General features: G+C 46.7%; 1 protein-coding gene across 2 annotated transcripts in view; it reads right to left on the bottom strand.

Annotated features, from left to right (window-relative positions):
* The window catches only part of SVOP (SV2 related protein), a 77174-nt gene that overhangs the window by 9217 nt on the left and 45517 nt on the right, over nucleotides 1-22440 (bottom strand). The window contains exons 7-12 of one of the 2 annotated variants that reach the window (XM_040443637.1): nucleotides 14846-14909; nucleotides 12817-12942; nucleotides 11999-12127; nucleotides 10389-10462; nucleotides 6998-7074; nucleotides 2728-2835 (exon numbers count right to left, since the gene is read on the bottom strand). In XM_040443637.1, coding sequence (XP_040299571.1) covers nucleotides 2728-2835; nucleotides 6998-7074; nucleotides 10389-10462; nucleotides 11999-12127; nucleotides 12817-12942; nucleotides 14846-14909 — 578 coding nt within the window. The remainder of the gene's footprint in view (nucleotides 1-2727; nucleotides 2836-6997; nucleotides 7075-10388; nucleotides 10463-11998; nucleotides 12128-12816; nucleotides 12943-14845; nucleotides 14910-22440) is intronic. The other variant, XM_040443638.1, reaches the window with a different exon arrangement.

The raw sequence follows: 22440 nt of genomic DNA, 5'->3' as shown, positions 1-22440 counted from the left end.
AACGGTTATTGGCAACGTGGTGTCTAACTCTGAGTCCCTACTCTTACTGTGAGCTATTTGCGGGAAGGCTTTTGGAAGATAGATGGATGGCGTAGTCATGAGTGAAGACCGTGGGCTCTGGGGTGGGACCACAGCGCTCAGCCCTGCCGGGTGTGGGACACTTAGCGTCTTAGCTGGGTTTTCCGAGAAGCAGATCCTGGGACAAGGGCCCAGGTACAAGTGTTTAGTTGAGAGGCAACCCAAAGAAGAACCAATAGGAGGGTGGGAAAGTAAGATGCAGAAGGGAAGGCAAGAGTGCATGTCAAGCAAGTTACCACTGCGGGTCATTTCCACCCAATTCCACTGGGGGGCTCTGGGAGCCAGTATGGAATATCCATTTTAGAATTCTCCTGCCTGATGGGCGAGGAAGCTGGGGTATTTATACACCGCCAACTCCTGCAATCACCGTTTGAAAGCAGCTCCCAGGTGTTAACTCCCTGACACTTGCAGCCACCTTGTTTGTTTGCTTTTAGATACTGAAGCTTTCCATTCCTCCTGAGATCGTCCTCAGGCACAGAGAGGCAGATACTGGCAGCTGCAAGTTGCCAGGAACAGTTTTTGCTACACCTCCCTGAGCCTCAGTTTCTTCAGGTGTAAAATGGGAACAATTGTGCTACTTCATAAGACTAGATGACATTATCAGATAAAGGGTTAGTATCCAAAATCTACAAAGAACTTATCAAACTCAACACCCAAAAGACAAATAATCCAGGGAAGAAATGGGCAAAAGACATGAACGGACACTTCTCCAAAGAAGACATCCAGATGGCCAACTGACACGTGAAAGAATGCTCAACGTCACTCATCATCAGGGAAACACAAATCAAAACCACAATGAGATACCACCTCACACCTGTCAGAATGGCTGACATTAACAACTCAGGCAACGACAGATGTTGCCGGGGACGTGGAGACAGGGGACCACTTTTGCATTGTTGGTGGGTATGCAAGCTGGTGCAGCCACTTTGGAAAACAGTATGGAGGTTCCTCAAAAAATTAAAAATAGAACCACCCTACTACAATTGCACTACTAAGTATTTATCCAAAGGATACAAAAATGCTGATTCAAAGGCGCACATGCACCCCAAGGTTTGTGGCAGTGCTATCAACAATAGCCAAATTATGGAAAGAGCCTAAATGCCCATCAGCTGAGGAATGGATAAAGAAGATGTGAGATATGTGTGTGTGTGTGTATACACCTGTATACAGGTATACACACACACACACACACACACACACACACCCACCCACACAACGGAATATTAGTCAGCAATCAAAAAGAATGAAATCTTGCCATTTGCAACAACATGGACGGAACTAGAGTGTATTATGCTAAGCGAAATAAGTCAGAGAAAGACATATATCGTATGATTTCACTCAGATGTGGTATCTAAGAAATAAAACAGATGAACATAGGGGAAGGGAAGGAAAAATAAAATAAGACAAAAACAGAAGGGAAGAAAGCCATAAGAGACTCTTAAATACAGAGAACAAACTGAGGGTTGCTGGAGGGGAGGTAGGTAGGAGGATGGGCTAAATGGGTGAGGGCATTAAGGAGGGCACTTGCTGGGCTGAGCACTGGGTGTCATATGTAAGTGATGAATCAAAGGGTTCTCTTGAAGCCAATACTACACTGTATGTTAACTAACTTGAATTTCAATAACTAAAATTTTACAAAAGACTAAATGAGACGTATCTAGAAAACATTTAGCATAGAGCCTGACATACGTAAAGTAAGCATTCAATAAATACCAGACACTCTTGTTGTAATAAGTACTAGTTTTTTACAGGAAAAAGATAAATTACCTTCACTTTATGTGCAGGTTTGGATTTTTTGACTCCCCACTAGTCCTTCCAGTGTGAGTGCTGATGGGGGACAATTCTCCATGGATCTCTTATATTTTTGTGTACTGGCTGCCCTTTGTTCTGTTCGGATAGCCAACAGCCTTGCGAAGATAGAGAGACCGTCTCCTTCCAGAGCAAAGAGCAAGCCTGTTTTACTGTCCATAAAGATGACGCATCTCTCTAGATCAAAAGCTGGACAAGTTTCTGGCAGCCCATTAAGAAAGATCTGGGTTCCCTAAGCTTGGGATTCCTTAGGTAAGCAAAGTGAAAAAGGGACTGAGGAAGATATTGGGAAGCCAAGGAAAACTGTGGAACACAGAGTCAAGAATCTAGGGACTAGTAGATCACTCACGACATGGTAGGGAATGCTCAGGTAACTCCTTAAGTAGCAACCATCATCCATTACCAGCTTTTGTGCACACTTCAGTGAGCGGGTTCTCATCAGAGGACATGAGTCAGAGCACAGCAGCTACACCCATTACTCCATTGCGTGTGTGGCATCCACTTGGACCCTCCCTCCTCATCCCTGTGGGACTTGAGAGCACGGGGAGCGGACACTAGTACGCTGTTCATGTTGTTTGCTGTGCCATGGGTAACAGTCTTTTGTCTCTGACCCAGGAGTCTCACGTCTTCTGCCAGGGAGCGTGACACAGGCGGCTTCATTTGTTAAGTAGCCTTTACCGTTCTTGACAACTTGCAGCTAAGGGCTGAAAAACTAATCTCCAGCTCCCCTAGAAAGGGGATTTTCTCCCAGGCAGCAGCACCAGGTGGAGCCACCAGATCAACAGCGGCCACATTCACGGGCTCCCCTGCCCCCGCCCCCACCTCCCACAGCTCCCTCACCTGGAAACTCAGAGAGCGTGGTCCACAGCAGATCCATGTAATCCTCCTCACTCAGGTACTCGCAGGCCAGGCTGCATTTTGCTTCTACTGCCTTCTTCTGGCTAGAGACTGGAAGGTGGGAGACAGGAGACAGAAGAGCCGTTCTCAGAACCACGCCCTCCTGCTCCCACACTTCCTCCCCTGGGTACGATTCAGCTGGGACACCGTGGAAAGAGCCCAGGCTCCGGAGTCCGACAGACTCAGGTTCGAATCCCAACCAGCAGCGCTTTATCTCTCGGAGCCTCCGTTTCTTCACAAAACGGGAGCTAATGAAACCGCGGGGCAAGGGGGGGTAGGAGAATGAAAGCAGGCTGTGCATAGGAGTGCGCTTAGCCCAGAAATGGCACACGCTAGGTGCGTTTGTGGCAGACGGACTCCAGGGTGGCCTCGATGATCCCCACCAATATTACCTGGCCCTCATGACTTCCTTGATCTCACCTTCTCTCTCTCTCCCTTGCTCTGCTCACTGTACTCGAGCAACACTGGTACCCTTGCTCTTCCTTCAATACTCCTGCGTCAGGACCTTTGCACTGGCTGTCGCCTCTTCCGGGATGCTCTTTATAGACCCCATGACTAATTTCCTCATGTCCTTTATATCTTTTTATTTTTATTTTTATTTTTTAATTTTTTTTTTTAACATTTATTTATTTTTGAGACAGAGAGAGACAGAGCATGAACGGGGGAGGGGCAGAGAGAGAGGGAGACACAGAATCGGAAACAGGCTCCAGGCTCCGAGCCATCAGCCCAGAGCCCGACGCGGGGCTCGAACTCACGGACCGCGAGATCGTGACCTGGCTGAAGTCGGACGCTTAACCGACTGCGCCACCCAGGCGCCCCAATATCTTTTTAAATCTCATCTCATGGAGGTCACCCTGAGCACCCCCATTTAAAACTTCAACATACCCACCGCCCCTTGCTCTGCCCCACCCTCCTGACCTCCCTGGCCCTGCTTGACTGTCTCCTTTTCCTATACATTTGTTAACAAACAGCGTGAAAGATTTTGAAACGGGCAAAATGTTTTGTCTAGTGTACCCTGATAGGTTGTCCTGCTTTTCATTATCTTTGAGCTATGCACATTATAGAATATTGGTATTAATGCAAAGGCTTCTAGTTCATCAAAATGCAAGTTGTGTCTGATGATGCAATTGATTACTGCCTTATGCATACTGACAAGTTGTGCCTCTAATTGTAAAGCCATTTCTGCATTTCTGATTGCCTATATACATGTATCTTTTGAACTCTCCTTCGAACCAGTTGTAACCTCTTGTGGTGTTAGCAGACCTCCGGTGTTAGTAGACAATTCTCCATGGATGCTCACATCTCTGTATGGTTTATAAGCAGAGGCACTGACTTTCTTTGTCCTGGACTATCTTTTCAAGGACCTTGGTTTAACCAACAGCCTTGACAGGGAGCGTCTACCTTTGGAGTAAGGAACAGGGCCTTGCTTAGGGCCTTCAATGGTCTAGTGTCTCCCCACAGGGCAAGAGCAGGCAGGCTTACCATCCAGTGTAAGAGAGCTGGGTGCCCTAAGCTCAGAGATCCTCTCTTGTAACATAACCCACTGCTCTTGGAGGTGGGACCTCCTCTCTTCACATCACCCTGTGGGAATGGGAGCTCCTCACTGGTGTAAGAAATGCTGATACTCCAGCTACTGCTATTACTGTGAGTAGCAAAGTCCTTTGTCTCTGATCCAGGAGTGTTGTGTCTTTTGCGGGCATCTGTGGAAGCTGTGCACGCCTAACCTGTTAGCTGGAAAATAGGTAAATCCTCAGACTTTTCACAGTTCTTAACTAATTCATTCATTAACTGATGAGTTAAAATCTTTGACATGCGGTCATTATAGATTTGTATGAGAGGCATGATTTTACCTTTTCTTAAAATTTTTTTCTTTAACCCATCATCTTCTAACACACTATGTCATTGCCTCACTTATTAAGCTATTCTCTCTCTCTTTTTCTCTCTCCCCACCAAAACATGAGCTCACAGGGTAGGGATATTTGTCTTTTGTGGTCACTGATGTACCCTAACACCTAGATCAGTACCTGGCTTATAGAAAATATTGAATAAACGACTTGTCCAAGATCACACAGCTACTTAGTGCTGGAACCCAGGCTCCTGGATTTCCAGCCGTGGGCTTGTTCCATGGTATCACTTCTGCCCAGGTAGAAGAAAGGGCTTTTTTTTTTTTTAAATGTTTATTTATTTTTGAGAGACAGAGAGAGCACGAGTGGGGGAGGGGCAGAGAGAGAGGGAGACACAGAATCTGAAGTAGGCTCCAGGCTCCGAGCTGTCAGCACGGAGCCCGATGTGGGACTTGAACTCATGAGTCGTGAGATCACAAGCCATGAGTTCATGACCTGACCCGAAGCTGGATGCTTAACCGACAGAGCCACCCAGGCATCCCAAGAGAGAGCTTTTAACAGGAGTTGGCAAACTATCACCTGAAGCCAAATCTGGTCTCCAGTTTGTTTCTGCCTGGCCTGCGTGCTAAGAATGGTTTTTACATTAAAAAAACTTTTTTTGTTAAGTTTATTTATTTATTTTGAAAGAGACAGAGACAGCAAGAGCGGGGGTGGGGCAGGGAGAGAGAATCCCAAGCAGGCTCCTTGCAGCCAGTGCAGAGCTGGATGCGGGGCCTGAACTCACAAAACCACAAGATCACGACTTGAGTAGAAACCAAGAGTTGGAGGGGTGCCTGGGTGGCTCAGTCGGTTAAGCGTCCGACTTCAGCTCAGGTCACGATCTCGCGGTCCGTGAGTTCGAGCCCCGCGTCGGGCTCTGGGCTGATGGCTCGGAGCCTGGAGCCTGCTTCCGATTCTGTGTCTCCCTCTCTCTGCCCCTTCCCCGTTCATGCTCTGTCTCTCTCTGTCTCAAAAATAAATAAAACGTTAAAAAAAAAAAAAAAAAAAACCAAGAGTTAGACGCTTAACCGACTGAGCCACGCAGGTGCCCCTGCATTTTTAAATGATTTTTAAAAATCAAAAGACGAATAACACTTCATGACATAAAAATGATATGAAGTCCAAATTCGTACTCATTAAACTTTTTTTTTTATTTTAGAGAAAGAGAGAGAACGAGAGCACGTGAGTGGGAGGAAAGGGGCAGAAGGAGAGAGAATCCCAAGCAGGCTCCATGCTCAGCAAGGAGCCCGATGCAGGGCTCAATGCCATGACCCTGGGCTCACGACCTGAGCCGAAATCAGGAGTCAGATGCTCCACCGGCTGAGCCATCTGGATGCCCCAAATTCACATTCACGAATAAGGTTTTATTGGAACACGAGCAATGCTTGTTCATTAACCAATTGTCCACAGCTTTTTTTCCTTCTTTGTATGGCCCACAAAGCCTAAAATATTGACTAGCTGGCCCTTTCTGGAAAAAGTTTGCCAACCCCTGCTTTGTAACATTCTCCTGGATCCTCCTCTGTTTTGCTTAAGCGGGTCCACTGTTGGGGGCATGTGATCTGTAGTCAATAACCAAATCCCAAACCTGCGACTGAGCCACGAACTCATTAAATCCTCACTTACACCAATAAACCAAACTATTAACTAAGCTTATAGAGGCTTACTATGAAAAAGATAACCAGGTAAATCCTACAGACAAGTGAGAACCTGATCCCTTTATCCTCCACCCTGGGCTCCATGCTAGGAACCTATTTTTAAAGATAGAATTGTTTGAAATCCCAGACATGTGCATATAGTCTTTGCTTTCTGGCTGTTCCTTTTGTCCGGTGGCTCCCACCTCCGGCTGCACAAGAGAATCGCCGGGGGAGCTTTTAAAAGCCACTAACGCCCGGGTCCAGAGATGCTGAGTAAATTGACCCGGGCATCGTTTCACTGGCCCCAGGTGATTCCGTGGTGTGGCCAGGGTTGAGATCCTACCCGGTTCTCCGACTTCACATGCACGTGAGAATTACCGCACAGGGTCACAGCCATCAAACTCAGCGTTGTACTTCATCGAGCCCTTTGCGTGACATAAGCGGTGACTCTGCTATAATGTCCCTCCTATCGCGACAAGATTGTTCGGGTTTCTACAGAGCATCTCGGGGACCGCAGTCCAGGTCTTTTGTGCTCAGATGTGGAAGAAACTTTCTCCCTGGAGTCTGTGGGACAAAGTCACTGGCGTTTGTGCGTGGCCGGGCTCAGGAAGGGCTGACCGAGGGGCGGGGACGTGTGTGTGACTGTGTATGGGGGGGGCAGGAGTGGTTAGCTGGTAAAGGGAGTTTGATACTCACTGCTGCAGACATCTCCTGCCTGAAAGAGCTCAGTGGTGAGCAGAACTAATCCATAGTAAGAAAACGCATTGGAAAACCTGCCAGGAAGGAAGCAAAAAAAGGTAAAGAAATGATGGGAGAAATGCAAGATCCCCTTTCCCCAACCCATCAGGAAGGACTTGCGTCTATGGCAGCGAGGACCAGTCTTTGGACGTGGGTGACACTGGGGCTTTGGGGGGGGGTGGCAGTTCCTGGGGCCCTTGAGCAGGAAAATGGCAGGTACAAAGCATAGCGGTGTGTTAAAGGTATGTGATCCTGTGTCCTTTGAAAGACCAACAACTGTATTATATTACAGAGAACACCAGGCTGTTTTTCACAATTGGCAATAGGGAATAAAAGTTTGGGGAACCAAGATTTGGAAGAAAAAAGTCATGGCTGACATCCGTCAGGGTTTCTGGGCCAAGTTGGTCAATGTGGAGAGAGAAGAGGACGGAAAAACTTTGATAGTACAGAGAACTGGGCTCCAGCTCTACCCTTGAACTCCTGAGAGTTGAATCAACTCACCAAGCATTTATTAAACACCTGCTGTGTACCCCATACAAGTGTGGAGTCGGCAGACTTCCCTAAAATTTGAGATTAGAATGACCCAGTGAATTAATTCCCAATTGTCCCAGGAACCATGACACTCAAGTCTGTAGGGCCAGAACATTCTCATCCTGTAGTACAGTTATGTGGGAACTGTCATAATTAGTCCATGGTGATAAATTTCCTTGAGTTACAATATGTGCTAGCAAATTTAGTGATTTCTATTGGGGGCAAGAAACAGTCTCTAATTAATTGCTTCGGTATTTGGGCAGCGTCGGCTCAAATGAGTCACATGCATGCAAAGACAGACACCCTTAACTAGGTCAACCACCTCCTCTCCCTTTTCAAAAATCCCGCAGACTGAGCACTTGTATTGAGCATACAGCAGGTGTTTAATAAATGCTTGGTTCAGCTCTCAGGAACGCATGGGCAGAATTGGAGCCCAGTTCTGTTTATTATCAAGGCCTTCCTCTCCACTTGCCTGCAACTGACCACTTTTCAGGACGATCCCCTGCCAATTAGCACCTCTCCTCAAAGGTGCATAGGGAAAGGGATAAGTGGTTACACCAGAACTGCGAAAAGTGTTAGCCAGGCCCCTTCTGCACACTATTCATGCTGCATACATGATTTCGTAGAGAGTTCAAAGAATAGCTGAGATTTGACTGGTTGTGGATTTTCAGGTAATTACTCTGTACAAATCCCTCCCTTCCACCCTGCCCACAGCCAGCCATCGTGAATGGCCGCATTTTAAGGAAAACAGACCAGGATCAGGACTGAGAGTTCTAAGGCTGCACGTGTTGACCAAATCAGTGGTTCCCCAAACATGGGTCCCATGCCACTGGTGTACCGAAGGCCGTATGGCCCGAAAAGAGGAGTAAGGGAGCAGGCATTATCATTTTCCTTTCAATTACAGTTGACCCTTGGACAACACAGGTTTGAACTGCAGGGGCCACTTATAAGGAGATTTTTTTTTTTCAATAAATACTGCAATTACATTTTCTCTTGAAGATGATTTTAATAACACTTTTTCTCTAGCTTACTTTAAGAATACAGTATATAATACATATAACAGACAAAATAGGTGTTCATCAGTAAGGCTTCTGGTTAATGTTATCAGTAAGGCTTCTGGTTAATAGGAGGCTATTAGTGAAGTTCGGGGGGATCAAAAGATTTTCAACTACTCAGGGGTCTGTGCCTTTAACCCCCACTCTGCACTGTTGAAGGTCAACTGTATTTTGATGGCTTCCTAGTCTCACTTACTTGCTAATGAGTCCTCAACATCTGCCTCTCTCTCTATTAAGTACAGTAACTCAGAGCTTTGGCAAATCATCAATCTAGCTACTTTTTACTATATTTCTCTTGAGGAGGGCCTTCTCTCTATGGCCTGCTGTTAAGTTTTTTTTTTTTTTTTTTTTTTTTTTTTGCGTTTTAAAAGACATTTATCTAAACGCTTGTGCGCTGTTGGTGGGGATGCAAACTGGTGCAGCCACTCTGGAAAACAGTATGGAGTTTCCTCAAAACATTAAAAATAGAAATACCCTATGGTCCAGTTATGGCACTATTGGGCATTTACCCAAAGAATACAAAAACACTAATTCGAAAGGATATACGCCCCCCCCCATGTTTATTACAGCATTATTTATTGTTTTTTTTATTTTTATTTTTCACATTTATTTATTTTTGAGAGACAGAGCAAGATAGAGTGTGAGCGGAGGAGGGGTGGGGGGGGCGGGGATACCCAGAATCTGAAGCAGGCTCCAGGCTCTGAGCTGTCAGCAGCACAGAGCCCAATGCAGGACTTGAACTCGTGGACCATGAGATCATGCCCTGAGCCGAAGTCGGATGCTTAGCTGACTGAGCCACCGGGCGTCCCTACAGCATTATTTATAATAGCCAAATTATGGAAGAAGCCCAAGTGTCCATCGATAGATGAATGGATAAAGAAGATGTGGTCTACATATACAATGGAATATCACTCAGCCATAAAAAGGAATGAAATCTTGCCATTTGCAATGACATGGATGGAACGAGAGAGTATAATGCTAAGCGTAGTATCTCAGTCAGAGGGCAAATACCACGTGATTTCATCCATATGTGGAATTTAAGAAACAACACAAATGAGCAAAGGGAAAAGAAAGAGACAGAGAAACAAATCAAGAAACAGACTCTTAAGCATAGAGAACTGACCAGAGGGGAGGATGCTGGGGGGATGGGGGAGATAGGTGATGGGGATTAAGAGTGCACTTATCATGATGAGCACTGAGTAATGCATACAATTGTTGAATCACTGTATTCTACACCCGAAACTAACATAACATTGCATGTTAACTGTGTTGGAATTAAAATGAAAAACGTAGTTAAAAAGGACATTTATCTGAGTAAAAAGGGAGTCCAATTAAAGAAAACAACGAAGAATAGCACGGGTGATACCTGAATAAGGCAGAAATCAGGAAAGTCATATCCAAACCACTTTATTTTGGAACTGCTGCCCACGATCAAAGAGCTATCTGTGCATCACGTAAAAACAGAAAGCAAAGGGGCGCCTGGGTGGCTCAGTCGGTTAAGTGTCCGACTTTGGCTCAGGTCATGATCTCACGGTTTGTGAGTTTGAGCCCCGCATCAGGCTCTGGGCTGACAGCTCAGAGCCTGGAGCCGGCTTCAGATTCTGTGTCTCCCTCTGTCTGCCCCTCACTGCTTGCACTCTGTCTCTCGCACTGTCCCAAAAATCAATAAATGAAAAAAAAAAAAAAAAAACAAAAAAAAAAAAAACAGAAAGCAAAACAGGGCATGAATGAAGGGGATCAAGGTGTCAAGAAACAGCTCTTACCATATAAACCACAGCAACAAGGTTGTCCACCTAAAATGGGGCGTGAAAAGGTCCCTCATTCTGCCTCGGTCTTCCTGTTTCAAGACAAGAACGTGCAATTTGCTCTCCTCCCCTCGAGAAGTATGGGCCCCAGCCAGCAGCCTAAGACCGTGGGCACCCACAGCAGGGAGGGAAGCTCCTGGTGGGCTACGTGCTCAGATTCCGGGAACCCAGGACCCGATCCCACGGCACAAAGTCTCCCGGCCCAGTGAGGTCCTCCAGCCAGGACCCAGCAAGGTCTACAGGCTTGGTTCCCCAAGGATGGAAACATTCTGCAATCCCTGTAGCAGGAAGCAGATTCCTTGGGCCTGGTACCCCCAGGGATTCTCGGGCAGTGCCATGCACCCAGGGAGCAGACAGTCAACCCAAGGGGCATCCAACCATTTAATGCCCTCCCAAGCCAGCTCTAGGTTAAGATCACAAAAATCAATGTACTGAAAATCAATTCACCAGAAGCCAATGTGTCAAAGGTTGATTAAATGACCCATTTGCCAATTTCATATAATTTGCTAATTTATCAAATCTTTGCTCTACAACGTTCTTTTTTTTTTAAGTTTATTTATTTTTTATGAGCAATAGAGAGAGAGAGAGCATAAAGGAGGGACAGAAGGAGAGAGAGAATCCCAAGCAGGCTCTGTGCTGTCAGCACAGAGCCCAACACGGGGCTTGAACCCACAAACTGTGAGATCATGACCTGAGCTGAAACCAAGAGCCACCCAGGCACCCCTACAATGTTCTTTTTAAGAGTATATTCTAGGGGGTGCCTGGGTGGCTCAGTTGGTTGGGCGTCTGACTTAGACTCAGGTCATGATCTCGCAGTTCGTGAGTTCAAGCCCCTCGTCGGGCTCTGTGCTGACAGCTCAGAGCCTGGAGCCTGGTTGGATTCTGTGTCTCCTCCTCTCTCTCTGCCCCTCCCATGCTCACGCTCTGTCTCTGTCTCTCAACAATAAATAAATGTTAAAAAATTTTTTTTAAAAGAGTATATTCTAGGACTGTGATAATATTCTTCTTAGGTATATTTAACGAAAACATTTTTCTTAGCAGTTTGAGAAACGCTTGCTTATTTAACCGTGCTAAATGTTTAAAAAAAAGATTATGGGTTTTAGGTGGCTTAGTCTACCTGTGAATAGCCCTCATGAATAAAAATATATTTTTTGGTATATTCTTGAATGAAAAGACAACACCCATTAAATAGGTTTATTGAATGTATTTGAGAATGTTTGTATTTATTGACTATATTTTGGAATAGGTTAATATATTTAGAAATAGATCCATTAACATATTTATAGAGAGCATATACTGAGGAAATAAATGTGTTAATATATACACAGGAAAAATATACTCCTATTTGCTACATATATTCAAAAAGTTCCTTGAAACATTTTTTGGTAAAAAAGATACACTGGCAAGTTAATTCAGGAAAATTGGCTTTTGGGGAATTAGTCTGCTTGTGCACTTTTTGCTGGTCTCAGAATTTGCCACCTCCTTGGAGAGCATGCCCCACCCACGCACACACTCCCGCCCAGGCGCACGGACACACACACGCCACAGACAGCGGGCCAGGCACCGACCTGTCTGGAGATGATGAGTTTCCCCAGCGGCATGGGGGCTCCGTTTTCTGTCGCTATCCTCTTTAAGGTGGCGATGGCCTTCTCCTGATTCCCGGACAGCACATCATACCTTGCGCTCTCCGGCAGCCACTGTGGGGACAGGCGTGGCAGATTAGGGTGGAACAGAACACGGGGTCCCAGCCACATATCTCAGCGGGGTGTGGAGTCTTTAAGCTTAGGGCTCTGGAGCCAGAGGGCTAGCTTCAAATCCTGGCTCTGTCATTGATTATCCTGGTTGTGGGACCTTGAGTAATTACTTGACCTCTCTGTGCCTCCATTTCCTCATCCACAAAATGGGGATAACGATAGATCCCACCTCGTAAAGGTTGTCGAGAGGGTTAAGTGAGAGAATCCAGACAAAGTGCTTAGCACGATACCTGGAATGGGTTCATGCAATGATTGTTGTTTCTGTTGCTATTATTATTATTAATCGGTGCGGCTGGCAGAGTTCTAAAAACATCATCTTACAAAGAATCCCTGCAGGACAGTGTCCTCCTTTACCTCCTCCCCACTGAAACACAGTGAACGGCTGGACAGCAGAAAGCCAAGCGGCCAAGGTTGAGATCTTTTTTTTTTATTATTTGAGACAGAGACAGAAGAAGAGCACTTAGGGACGAAGGAGGATGTGGGAGAAACAGAGAGAATCCCAAACATCTCAGAACGCCACGCGGGGCTAGAACCCACAAACCGTGAGATAATGACCTAAAGTTGGATGCTTAACCGACTGAGCCGCCGCCCAGGTGCCCCGTAAAGGTTGACATCTCTTAAAGGATACCTACAAAACACAGAACCGCAAAGAGGAGCAACGGGACGGCCGAGAGGATGAGCAGCCAGCGCCAGCCCAGGCTGGGCATCACAAACACGGCCAGGATCACCTCGAACACTGTCCCGATGGCCCAGAAGACCTGGCAGGGGAAAACGGGATCAGCGAGATGGGAGCAGCGTGGCCAACACATGAGCTCATTGCAGACAACGCGACTGACACGGGCGAGGGTCCTCGTGGTCAGCCACGTCGGAATGGCCGTCTTTCCTGTTTTTCATATAGTTGGGGGCAGGGCCATCATGTTGCTCATCTCCTGAGGGGCCCATCCACACTCTGTCATATTTGCGTGGTACCCACTGGAGTGGGTACGATGTGGCAGCTCTGGTTTAGGGAGATCGATGCCATCAATATCGTGTGAGGTCAATACGGTAACGGACATATTGTTTTTGTCTACTGACATCCATCTCTCTCGCCCAAGTATCCTTTATCACAACTGCCTCTTCCCTGCAGGGCTGACTATCTTCTGTTTGCCTCACCATCCTTTCCCACCTTGCTTTTTTTGTATGGACTGCATCCACAGGCTCCCTGTCTTCTGGTTTTCCACTGGCTACAGCCAATGAGGAGCCCCACAGGACATGGGAGGGAGGGAGGGAGAAAGGAAAGAGATGTGGGGGCATTTATTCCTCTGGCTCCCTCCCTGCACGGTGGTCATGGGCTGGCTGCATCTCTCAGCAGGTCACAGCACCTGTCCAACAGCCCTGGACACACAACTCTGTCTCTCTTTCTCTCTGGGCTGCTAATTAATTACTTCCTGCCTTTGCCTGGCAACTGGCACTTCAGGCCTGGGGCTATTTAGAAATAGTTCCTTTATCAAACCCTCTTCAAACTATCCTAAGTTGAGTATGCGGTCTCCTGCTCAGGCTCTACAACTATTGTCCATTGCCAAACATGGCCCTTCAGCTTCTCCATCAGTTCTGGGGGACTCCGAGAGCCTTCCTAAATCCTCTTTGGCTGAACTCAACCACAGTCTATTTCTGTTGCTGCCAACCGGGGGTGATAGTCAAAATGTCTAACAAACTGGACCAACCCAGGATAGGCACCTGACACTGGTCATATACCCCCTGCTCTCAACACACACACATATACCATGACTGTGCCAGGAGTTAACTCTTCAGACGCTAGATCATGGGAAGTTCTAGGGGGTCCTAAGAGTGGACAGGGTGTCAGGTGATGAGGGGTAATCAGGGACCAAGATCTGCTGGCATAAACGCATCTCAATATTTAAATAGTTGGTTCATCCATACCAGCATGGACCAGATGACTACAATCCTTATCGATCAGGGGTAGATGCAGTCTGGGTGGTAAGTTGGGCAGTGACGTCAATGTGATTACTACTGTCAACATGGTCATGGTGACTAGAGACGTCGGAGTGGCATCATAGTTGTCACTGTGGGCATCAGTGTCCGAAAGGACAAATAAACTCTACTGCCTGCATGCTAGAGGGGTCACTGGGCAGCTACATATTGGCCCTGAGATCTTCCAGAACCATGATTGGAAAACGGGTCACAAAACCTTGGCAGAAAGAAGGCTCGGAGGGACGAGCTGGACCGAGGGAGTTTTAAGGCAGCCTCTAGGCTACAGAAGTGGCCCCTCACACAAGACACAGGTGAGCCTGGATACAAACAGGGGTGGAGGGTGATGATATGGATGGGGGACAGGAGTTTTGGTCCCCTTACGCACCAACTCTCGGCACCAACTCTCAGATAAAAGCCACGTGAAGTCCAAGAAGGAAATACCACCTGCCTGCCACCATTTTCCTAAGAGATTGATTGGGTTTTGTTTTTTTTTTTTGTCAATTGAAGGGTTTATCCGTATTGCAAAAAGACCATGTCAGAATTGACATAATTGACCCGTTTAAGTCTCCACACACTGAGTCTGTTAGAGCTCTCTTAACCTCCCATTTCCTCATCCTGTGGCTCAAGACGCCTGAGAATCTCCTGCTGAGGGACTGAGCGCTCTTGGGAAACCCAGACCACCCTCCTTACCTCAATCAGCAAGATACACTTAGCTCTGGCCTTCATGGGAAGGAACTCCGCGTACAGCGTCACCCTGGGAAAGCAGAGAGACAGGAAGAAAAAGTTAAGGTCGGGACTGAGTAAGAGGGCTGCCACCGCTTTCTGAATTTCTAGGCCAATATTCCTCCGAGGGTGGTCTGTGGACCACTTACTTCGGAATTTCCTAGGATGACGGCTAAGGTCATAGATCCCTAGGCCCCACCCCAAACCCTTGGGAACAGAGTCTCAGGGGTGGGGTTCTGGCATCTGCATTAACTCACTCCCCACATGATTCTCAAATTTAGAACTGCCGACACGGAGCCCTGCCCACAACCCAGCAAATATAGGAGAAAATAGGGTAGTGCGACAACGGGCAACTTCAATCTGGAACATCATTCAGGTTTCTCCCTCTTATTCACGTCCTGAATAGTCTTCAAGAGTCCAGGCCTTTCATTCTGTAGGATGCTCCTCCTCTTCAGTCCATCTGCTGTCTCCCTGTGACCAGACTCAGGCCATGTTTTCTTGGCAAGAGCCCCGCAGAAATGATACTAAGCTCCTTCCAGTGCCTCACATCAGGGCCATATGGTGTCAACTCATCTCATCACTGGTGACATTAACCTTCATCACTGGCTCAAGATGGTGTCTGAAAGATTTCTCCACCCTAAAGTTATCCTTTTTCCATCTGGGATTACTTTGCGGGGAAAAATTCAGAGATTATGCCAATATCCTGTTCTCCCTAGAACCTCTACCCATCAGCTTCGGTATCCCATCCATGGACGATACCTGCCTGAATCAACACTACTATGATGGTAACAGGTGGTATTTTTTAAATTTCCATTGTTCCTTCTACATTTAGAATGGATATTCTACTGTAAGGAGGAATTTCCCTTTTCCCCTGTATCTATCTATCTATCTATCTATCTATCTATCTATCTATCTACCTACCTACCTACCTACCTACCTACCTACCTACCTACCTACCTATTCATTCAACGAATCAGTATGAACTTGCAGATTCCTATTTTATTCAGTGGGTTGTAACCCACTACTACCATTATTCTTCTGATGCTCAGACTGTCCCAGATCTGACCGTTGGAAGGCTTTTTTTTTTAATTTTTAAAAAAATGTTTATTTTTGAGACCGCGAGAGAGGCAGAGCACAAGCGACGGAGGGGCAGAGAGAGAGAGGGAGACACAGAATCCAAAGCAGGCTCCAGGCTCTCAGCCAGCAGCACAGAGCCCAGTGTGGGGCTCGAACCCACAAACCATGAGATCATGACTTGAGCCAAAGCTGGACGCTTAACCAATTGAGACACCCAGGTGCCTCTCATTGGAAGACCGTTTAAACCAATCCCTATGTTTCTTTTTTTTTTTTTTTTAATTTTTTTTTTTCAACATTTATTTATTTTTGGGACAGAGAGAGACAGAGCATGAACGGGGGAGGGGCAGAGAGAGAGGCAGACACAGAATCGGAAACAGGCTCCAGGCTCTGAGCCATCAGCCCAGAGCCTGACGCGGGGCTCGAACTCACAGACCGCGAGATCGTGACCTGGCTGAAGTCGGACGCTTAACCGACTGCGCCACCCAGGTGCCCCTCCCTATGTCTCTTTTATATGCCTCCATCATTCCTTGAACTCTTCTTTACTTTCTGGCACAACAAGATGTCCAAGTTCATGGTGTGTTTTCCTGGTCCCAGCTGTGGCGTCAGCCATTTTTCTAAGGGGTTCTGGTTCCTTTCGGTAGAAGACGGTGTTTAGAAACCAAATACTGATGTCAGTGTGCTCATTGCTGCTGGGCTGTCGTTGCTTCTAGGCCTTCTCAGTGGATGCAGCTAAGAGATCTCTCTCTCTCTCTCTATCATCTATCTTGGTCTCTCCATTTCTCTCTGCCCACATGCACTCCATACACCCACATGTTTCTATATCTATCTGTGTATATATATTTTAAAAAAAAACAACGAGTTCTTACTGATACTTTCGATTCCAGTCCAACCAGAAGGTTAGGGTTCTTTCTAACCCTCCCGGTTTCCATGTTTATAATTCCCTTCTCCGACATTGAGACACGGGGGCCTCATTCTCCTCAATATATTTCTTATTTGCTCAATCAACTTATTGGTTTGCTGAATGTAACGAACGTCCTAACTGCATCGACCCCTCCATCTACTACATTCGTGCCCCTTCCCCTGCCTTCCACTTCCTCAGCCGCCGGCCACGTTGGGAAGAGAAGGAAACTTCTAAACGACTTCCCCATGCTGCCTTCCAACTTGTTAGGAAGAGCAGGCTTTCTCTTTCCCCACATCTCCCACCTAAGTCAAGCATCGGAGCTACTCTCCTGGTTCCTCATAAAGGAGGCCGTGGAGAGAGAGGCTCATTTCCATTAACCCTTTTGGGGCAGACGGATGCTGGTGACCCATCCAGGTCTCCTGGGATGCCCCTTTACTAGTTCATGTCCAACTCCCAGCTGCTGCTGCTAATGCTGCAACCCTCTTCTGGGATTGCTCTTGAGCAACTGTGGCTGCCTCACCAGAGAAGTGTCTAGGAGTTACAACCCTTCTCCCCAGGACAGACTGGTATGTGCTTACAAAAGTCCCATTCCATTGCCTCAAGGTAGGACAGACCTTGTGGAACAAAGAACACTCCTGAGTTCCCTGTGGGATCAGCTCGAGTCTCGACGTCACCAGAAACCATACTTTTGCTTAACTTCTTCCTTTCAACATTATTGCCTCTTTCACGGTTTTACGGGCTTCCGAGAGCATTCCCTAAATAAATCACTTATACAGGAATCTCTGACTAACCTCTGCTTCTATGGAACCTCTGCTTCTACGAATGACGTCCTTCCCTGCATAACATCTAACATTTTGAAAGTTGGTCTTAGCAATACCACTGAGATTTAGGAACAGTTCTAACGCCAGTAGAAGTCTTTCTCAGAATAATGAGAAAAGGACACCTCTGTCCAGAGAAGGAAGAATTCTTAGGAGCCTCAGAGGAAAGGTTAGGGCTTTAGTAGTTCAGGTATATACACTCTATTTAGAAAAAAGTATGAAGAAAAGGCAATGTCATCTAGTTCATTTCACAGTATAAGTATTCTAGTATATTCTCTCTGTCTTGATCTTCTGTCTTTATCCCTCTTTCTCAATCTCTCTCTCTAGCTAAGATCATACTCAAGAATTTTGAACCTAGGGCACCTGGCTGGCTCAGTCAGTTAAGCATCCGACTTCAGCTCAGGTCATGATCGCCTGGTCAGTGAGTTTGAGACCCACGTAGGGATCTGTGCTGACAGCCAGAGCCTGGAGCCTGCTTCGGATTCTGTGTCCCCCTCTCTCTCTGCCCGTCCCTGCTGGTGCTCTGTCTCACTCTGTCTCTCAAAAATAAATAAATGTTAAAAAAAATTTTAATAAAAAAATTAAAAAAGAATTTTAAACCTTACTTTTCATTGATTTATAAATAGCATTACCATACCACTTAAAACCCTCTTACACACATATATTCCATCACATGCATGAACCATACGTTTCTTTTTTTTTTTACATTTTTTTAACGTTTATTCATTTTTGAGAGATGTAGAGAGACAGAGTGTGAATGGGGGAAGGGCAGAGAGAGAGAGAAAGACACAGAATCCGAAGCAGGCTCCAGGCTCTGAGCTGTCAGCACAGAGCCCTACGTGGGGCTCGAACCCACCAACCGTGAGATCATGACTTGAGCCAATGTCGCTTAACCGACTGAGCCACCCAGGCGCCCCTGAACCATACTTTTCTTAATAACAGCTACCTTTTATTGAGGACCTACTATATGCCAAATATTCTTCTAGATGTTTTACATGAATTATCTCAGTAAGCATCTCAAATAAATGGGGTAATTATAATCCTCTGTATGTGTGTACGTATTTTAAGTTTTAAAAAGTTTATTTATTTATTTTGAGAGAGAGAGAGAGAGAGGCAGGGAGGGGCAGAGAGAGAGGGAAAGAGAGAAAATCGCAAGCAGGTTCCACGCTGCCAGCGCAGAGCCCGATGCGGGGCTCGAGCCCACAAAGCGTGAGGCCATGACCTGAGCCGAAATCAAGAGTCGGCAGCTTAACCAACCGAGCCACCCGGGTGTCCCCGTGTGTGTGTACTTTTGATTCACATTTTCATCTCTAGATCTATCTATGTTAGATAAGGAGAGCCAAAACTCTCACCCACATCTGTCTATAGCTTCTAGCCCACCAACCACTTCCTCATTTGGATGGTTTCACGACGATAAACAACACTTCAGTGAACGTCATCAGGCTGAAGACATTTTGGTCTGCACGTGGCTTCCTTAGGCTAGGCCCCTGCTAAATAGAATTTGTGTCAAAGCCTAGGCGTATTTTGAAGGCTTTTGATATATATTGCCAGAGTGGTCCCCCCCCAAACTCGTTCCAGTGTATATGCCCACAGGTACCTCGCTCAGCAAAAACCATCAGGAATCTCATCTAACTCAGCTCTGAGAACGGGGACCCAGATTATAGTGGTTGCAGAGGTCACAGCGGTTACCGTGGATGATTTCTTTGACACCTTATGCTCTTCTCCGCACGGTGTGCTTACATTATTCAAAAAAAAAATCATCATCATAATAATAAATACTACTAATAAAGCGAGAAGCATGTTCACCTTTCCTCCATCACAGGAAAGTTCAACAGCTAACTGCGAAACTGTGCCGTGGCGTGTTCCTGGGGGCAGAGCCATTCCTGTCCTTCGATGTCAAGGATTTCTTCTTATCATGAAGCTATAAGCACAGTCTTCTTATTTCTTTTTACATTTTTTTTAGCTGAAGCAGCAGCACCTCACGAATGCAGTTTCGTTTAAGACAAGTTAGCAATACACAAGTATACAGAGTATATGATGCCTCTTCCTCTTCCCCATTGCCCCCAAAGCCATAACTACCGGGAGCCTGCTTTGCGAACTTCCAGCCCCTTCTCTAGCTAAATAAATAAATGCAAGCAATGTTATCTTTTTTTCTTCCCTTCCTTTCCTTCCCTCTTCCTCCCTTCCTCTCTCCCTCCTGTCCTTCCTTTCTACCCTTCCTTCCTCCTTCCTTCCTCCTTCCTTCCTTCCCACATGCAGCATACTGTCCAAGTTCAACCCATACAAATGCCCGACTTTTCCAACTTCCTTGTCAATACAGTTTTCCACCTGCCACTTCCTGCAACTCTATCCTGAGTGCTTTCTTTGGTTATTTAAAAAAATTTTTTTTTCATGTTTTATTTTATATGTGTGTGAGAGAGAGAGACAGAGAGAGAGAGAGAGAGAGAGAGAGAGCGAGCATGAGCAGGGGAGGGGCAGAGAGACGGAGACAGAATCCGAAGCGGGCTCCAGGCTCTGAGCTGTCAGCACAGAGCCTGACGCGGGGCTCGAACCCACAAGCAGTGAGATCATGACCTGAGTCGAAGGCGGACGCTCAGATGACTGTTCCAGGCGCCCCTCTCTGCTTATTAAGGCTTGCTCTGCCAACCTCGGTGGCAGGCTAGGAGTCTAGTTTGCCAAGGAATTTAAACTTCCCAGGGGCAACTCTCAACAAATGACGGTTCCCTCTCCCTTAAACGGGACAATCTGGAGACGTGGGTTGCAGAATCTCCCAGAGTAAACTATTTGCCCTAGCTTCTCTGTGTCAGGATCTGCTTTCAATAAGACATTTGGGAAACCTTCCCATGTTAATATTCGCGGGTCTACTGCATTGTTTTTAAACAGCGGCAACCCTGTTGATTAATGCTCTGATTGTTTTCAATTTCTTGTCTTTGCCTCGTACGCCACAAGAAACCACTTTTCCTGTAATTGTCGTGCTCCCCATTTGGCCATTATTTATAGTGGTTCGTGATGAAAATGAGCTGTTTGACCTCCATCCCAAGTGTAGGGATTATTACAATCACACTGAAAAATAAAAGAACGAGCAGTGAAAACAGCAATGCCAAGAAGCAGTGGACGGTGGCGTGAAAAAATTTCCACCGAAAATCCTCAGAATGTATAGCCCTTGGCAGTTAGAGACTTACCGTTTGGATCACGTGCTTGGAAAGAAGGGACCTGTGATCTCCCTTTGCCGTTTCTGCCTGGTCTTAAAGAGAAACCGCAGTGCTAAGGGTGGGTTTGTGCACGTTCCACCTAGACAAGAATCTGAAGAATCTTCTGAAGACCTTGCAAGGTGGAACAGATGGGCAGCGACCTGGAGTATTAATCTTGAAGAGCAGCTAACACACAAGCAGGGTGCCAGTTAAGGCAGGTGTCCAGCTCATTCCCCTAGCTAAGTGGCATTTCTACGGAAATAACACAGCACCCTCTGCTGGAAATAATAAACGTTCTACCCTGGGGCCAGCCTGTCTCTTCTATATAGTTTCTGTGTATTTTGCAATTAGTGGCAATGATCATTTAAAAAAAACTTTTTTTAACATTTATTTTTGAGAGACAGAGAGAGACAGAGCATGAGCGGGGGTGGGGAGGGGCAGAGAGAGAGAGGGAGGCACAGAATCTGAAGCAGGCTCCAGGCTCCGAGCTGTCAACACAGAGCTCAACGTGGGGCTTGAACTCACGGACCGTGAGATCATGACCTGAGCCGAAGTCGGACGCTTAACCGACTGAGCCCTCCCCAGGCACCCCCTCCAGTCTTAATTAAAGGGAATAGAAACTTCTCTGAACCTCCAGTTCTACCTCTCCAGAATCATCTCCAAATCACTATCATGGACCCAGTGGACATTAATGATTTATCAGCATCTTCTGACTGTACAAGCTCAGAACCCTTCTACAGTATCTGTTGAAATGTAAGAGCTTTGGCATTAGATGGGCCTGGATTTGAACCCAGTTTCTCCATGCGGCAGATGGTTTGCACAAGGCGCCCCCCCTCCCCCCCTCTTTTCCCTCCCTGTGTCTTGCTCCCTTGCAGATCACCTCCATGCAAAGTCTGTTTCCTCATCCCTTGAATCTGGGCGTTGAGACTCGCTCTTGATCAACAGAACGTTGCAGAAGTGATTCTGTGCCTTGGGCCTCAAGACGCTTTACGGCTTTTGCATCCGCACTCGGACCCCTACCCAGGTGCCACGTGACCACGTGACCAGCTGCCTGGGCTGGCCAGCCGGAGTTTGAGAGGCTTGTGGAGCATCGATGAATCAGCTGTGGCCATGCTAGCCTGGCCAGTCAACTGGCCATCCAATTCACCAGTTGACTAGAGACACATGAGGGAGCCCCGCCGAGCCCTGAACAACCCAACTGCCCAGCTGCAGAACCCTGAGCTCAGTAAACTGTCGTTAAGCCACACATGTTGGGGTGGTCTGTTACAAAGCAAGAAGTAACTTCATACTCCCCTCAATAGCCATTTAGCCTTAAACACGTCACTTGTGATCTCAATCTCCAAGCCTGTTTTCTCATCTGCCCCTTGCCCTTGGTAAAAAGTCAGTGGACGTTACTATGATCATCATTATCATTTAAAAAATGTTTTTTAAATGTTTATTTTTGAGAGAAAGAGAGAGAGCGGCAGAGAGGGAGACAGAGGGCAAGCAGGGGAGGAGCAGAGAGAGGCGGAGACACAGAATCGGAAGCAGGCTCCAGGCTCTGAGCTGTCAGCACAGAGCCAGATGCGGGGCTCA

The sequence above is a fragment of the Herpailurus yagouaroundi genome, unplaced genomic scaffold (assembly GCF_014898765.1).
Source record: "Herpailurus yagouaroundi ecotype Mexico unplaced genomic scaffold, PumYag 191, whole genome shotgun sequence".
Classification (NCBI taxonomy): domain Eukaryota; kingdom Metazoa; phylum Chordata; class Mammalia; order Carnivora; family Felidae; genus Herpailurus; species Herpailurus yagouaroundi.
The sequence above is the reverse complement of the archived record's forward strand: the minus strand, read 5'-3'. Positions and strand labels throughout refer to the sequence as shown.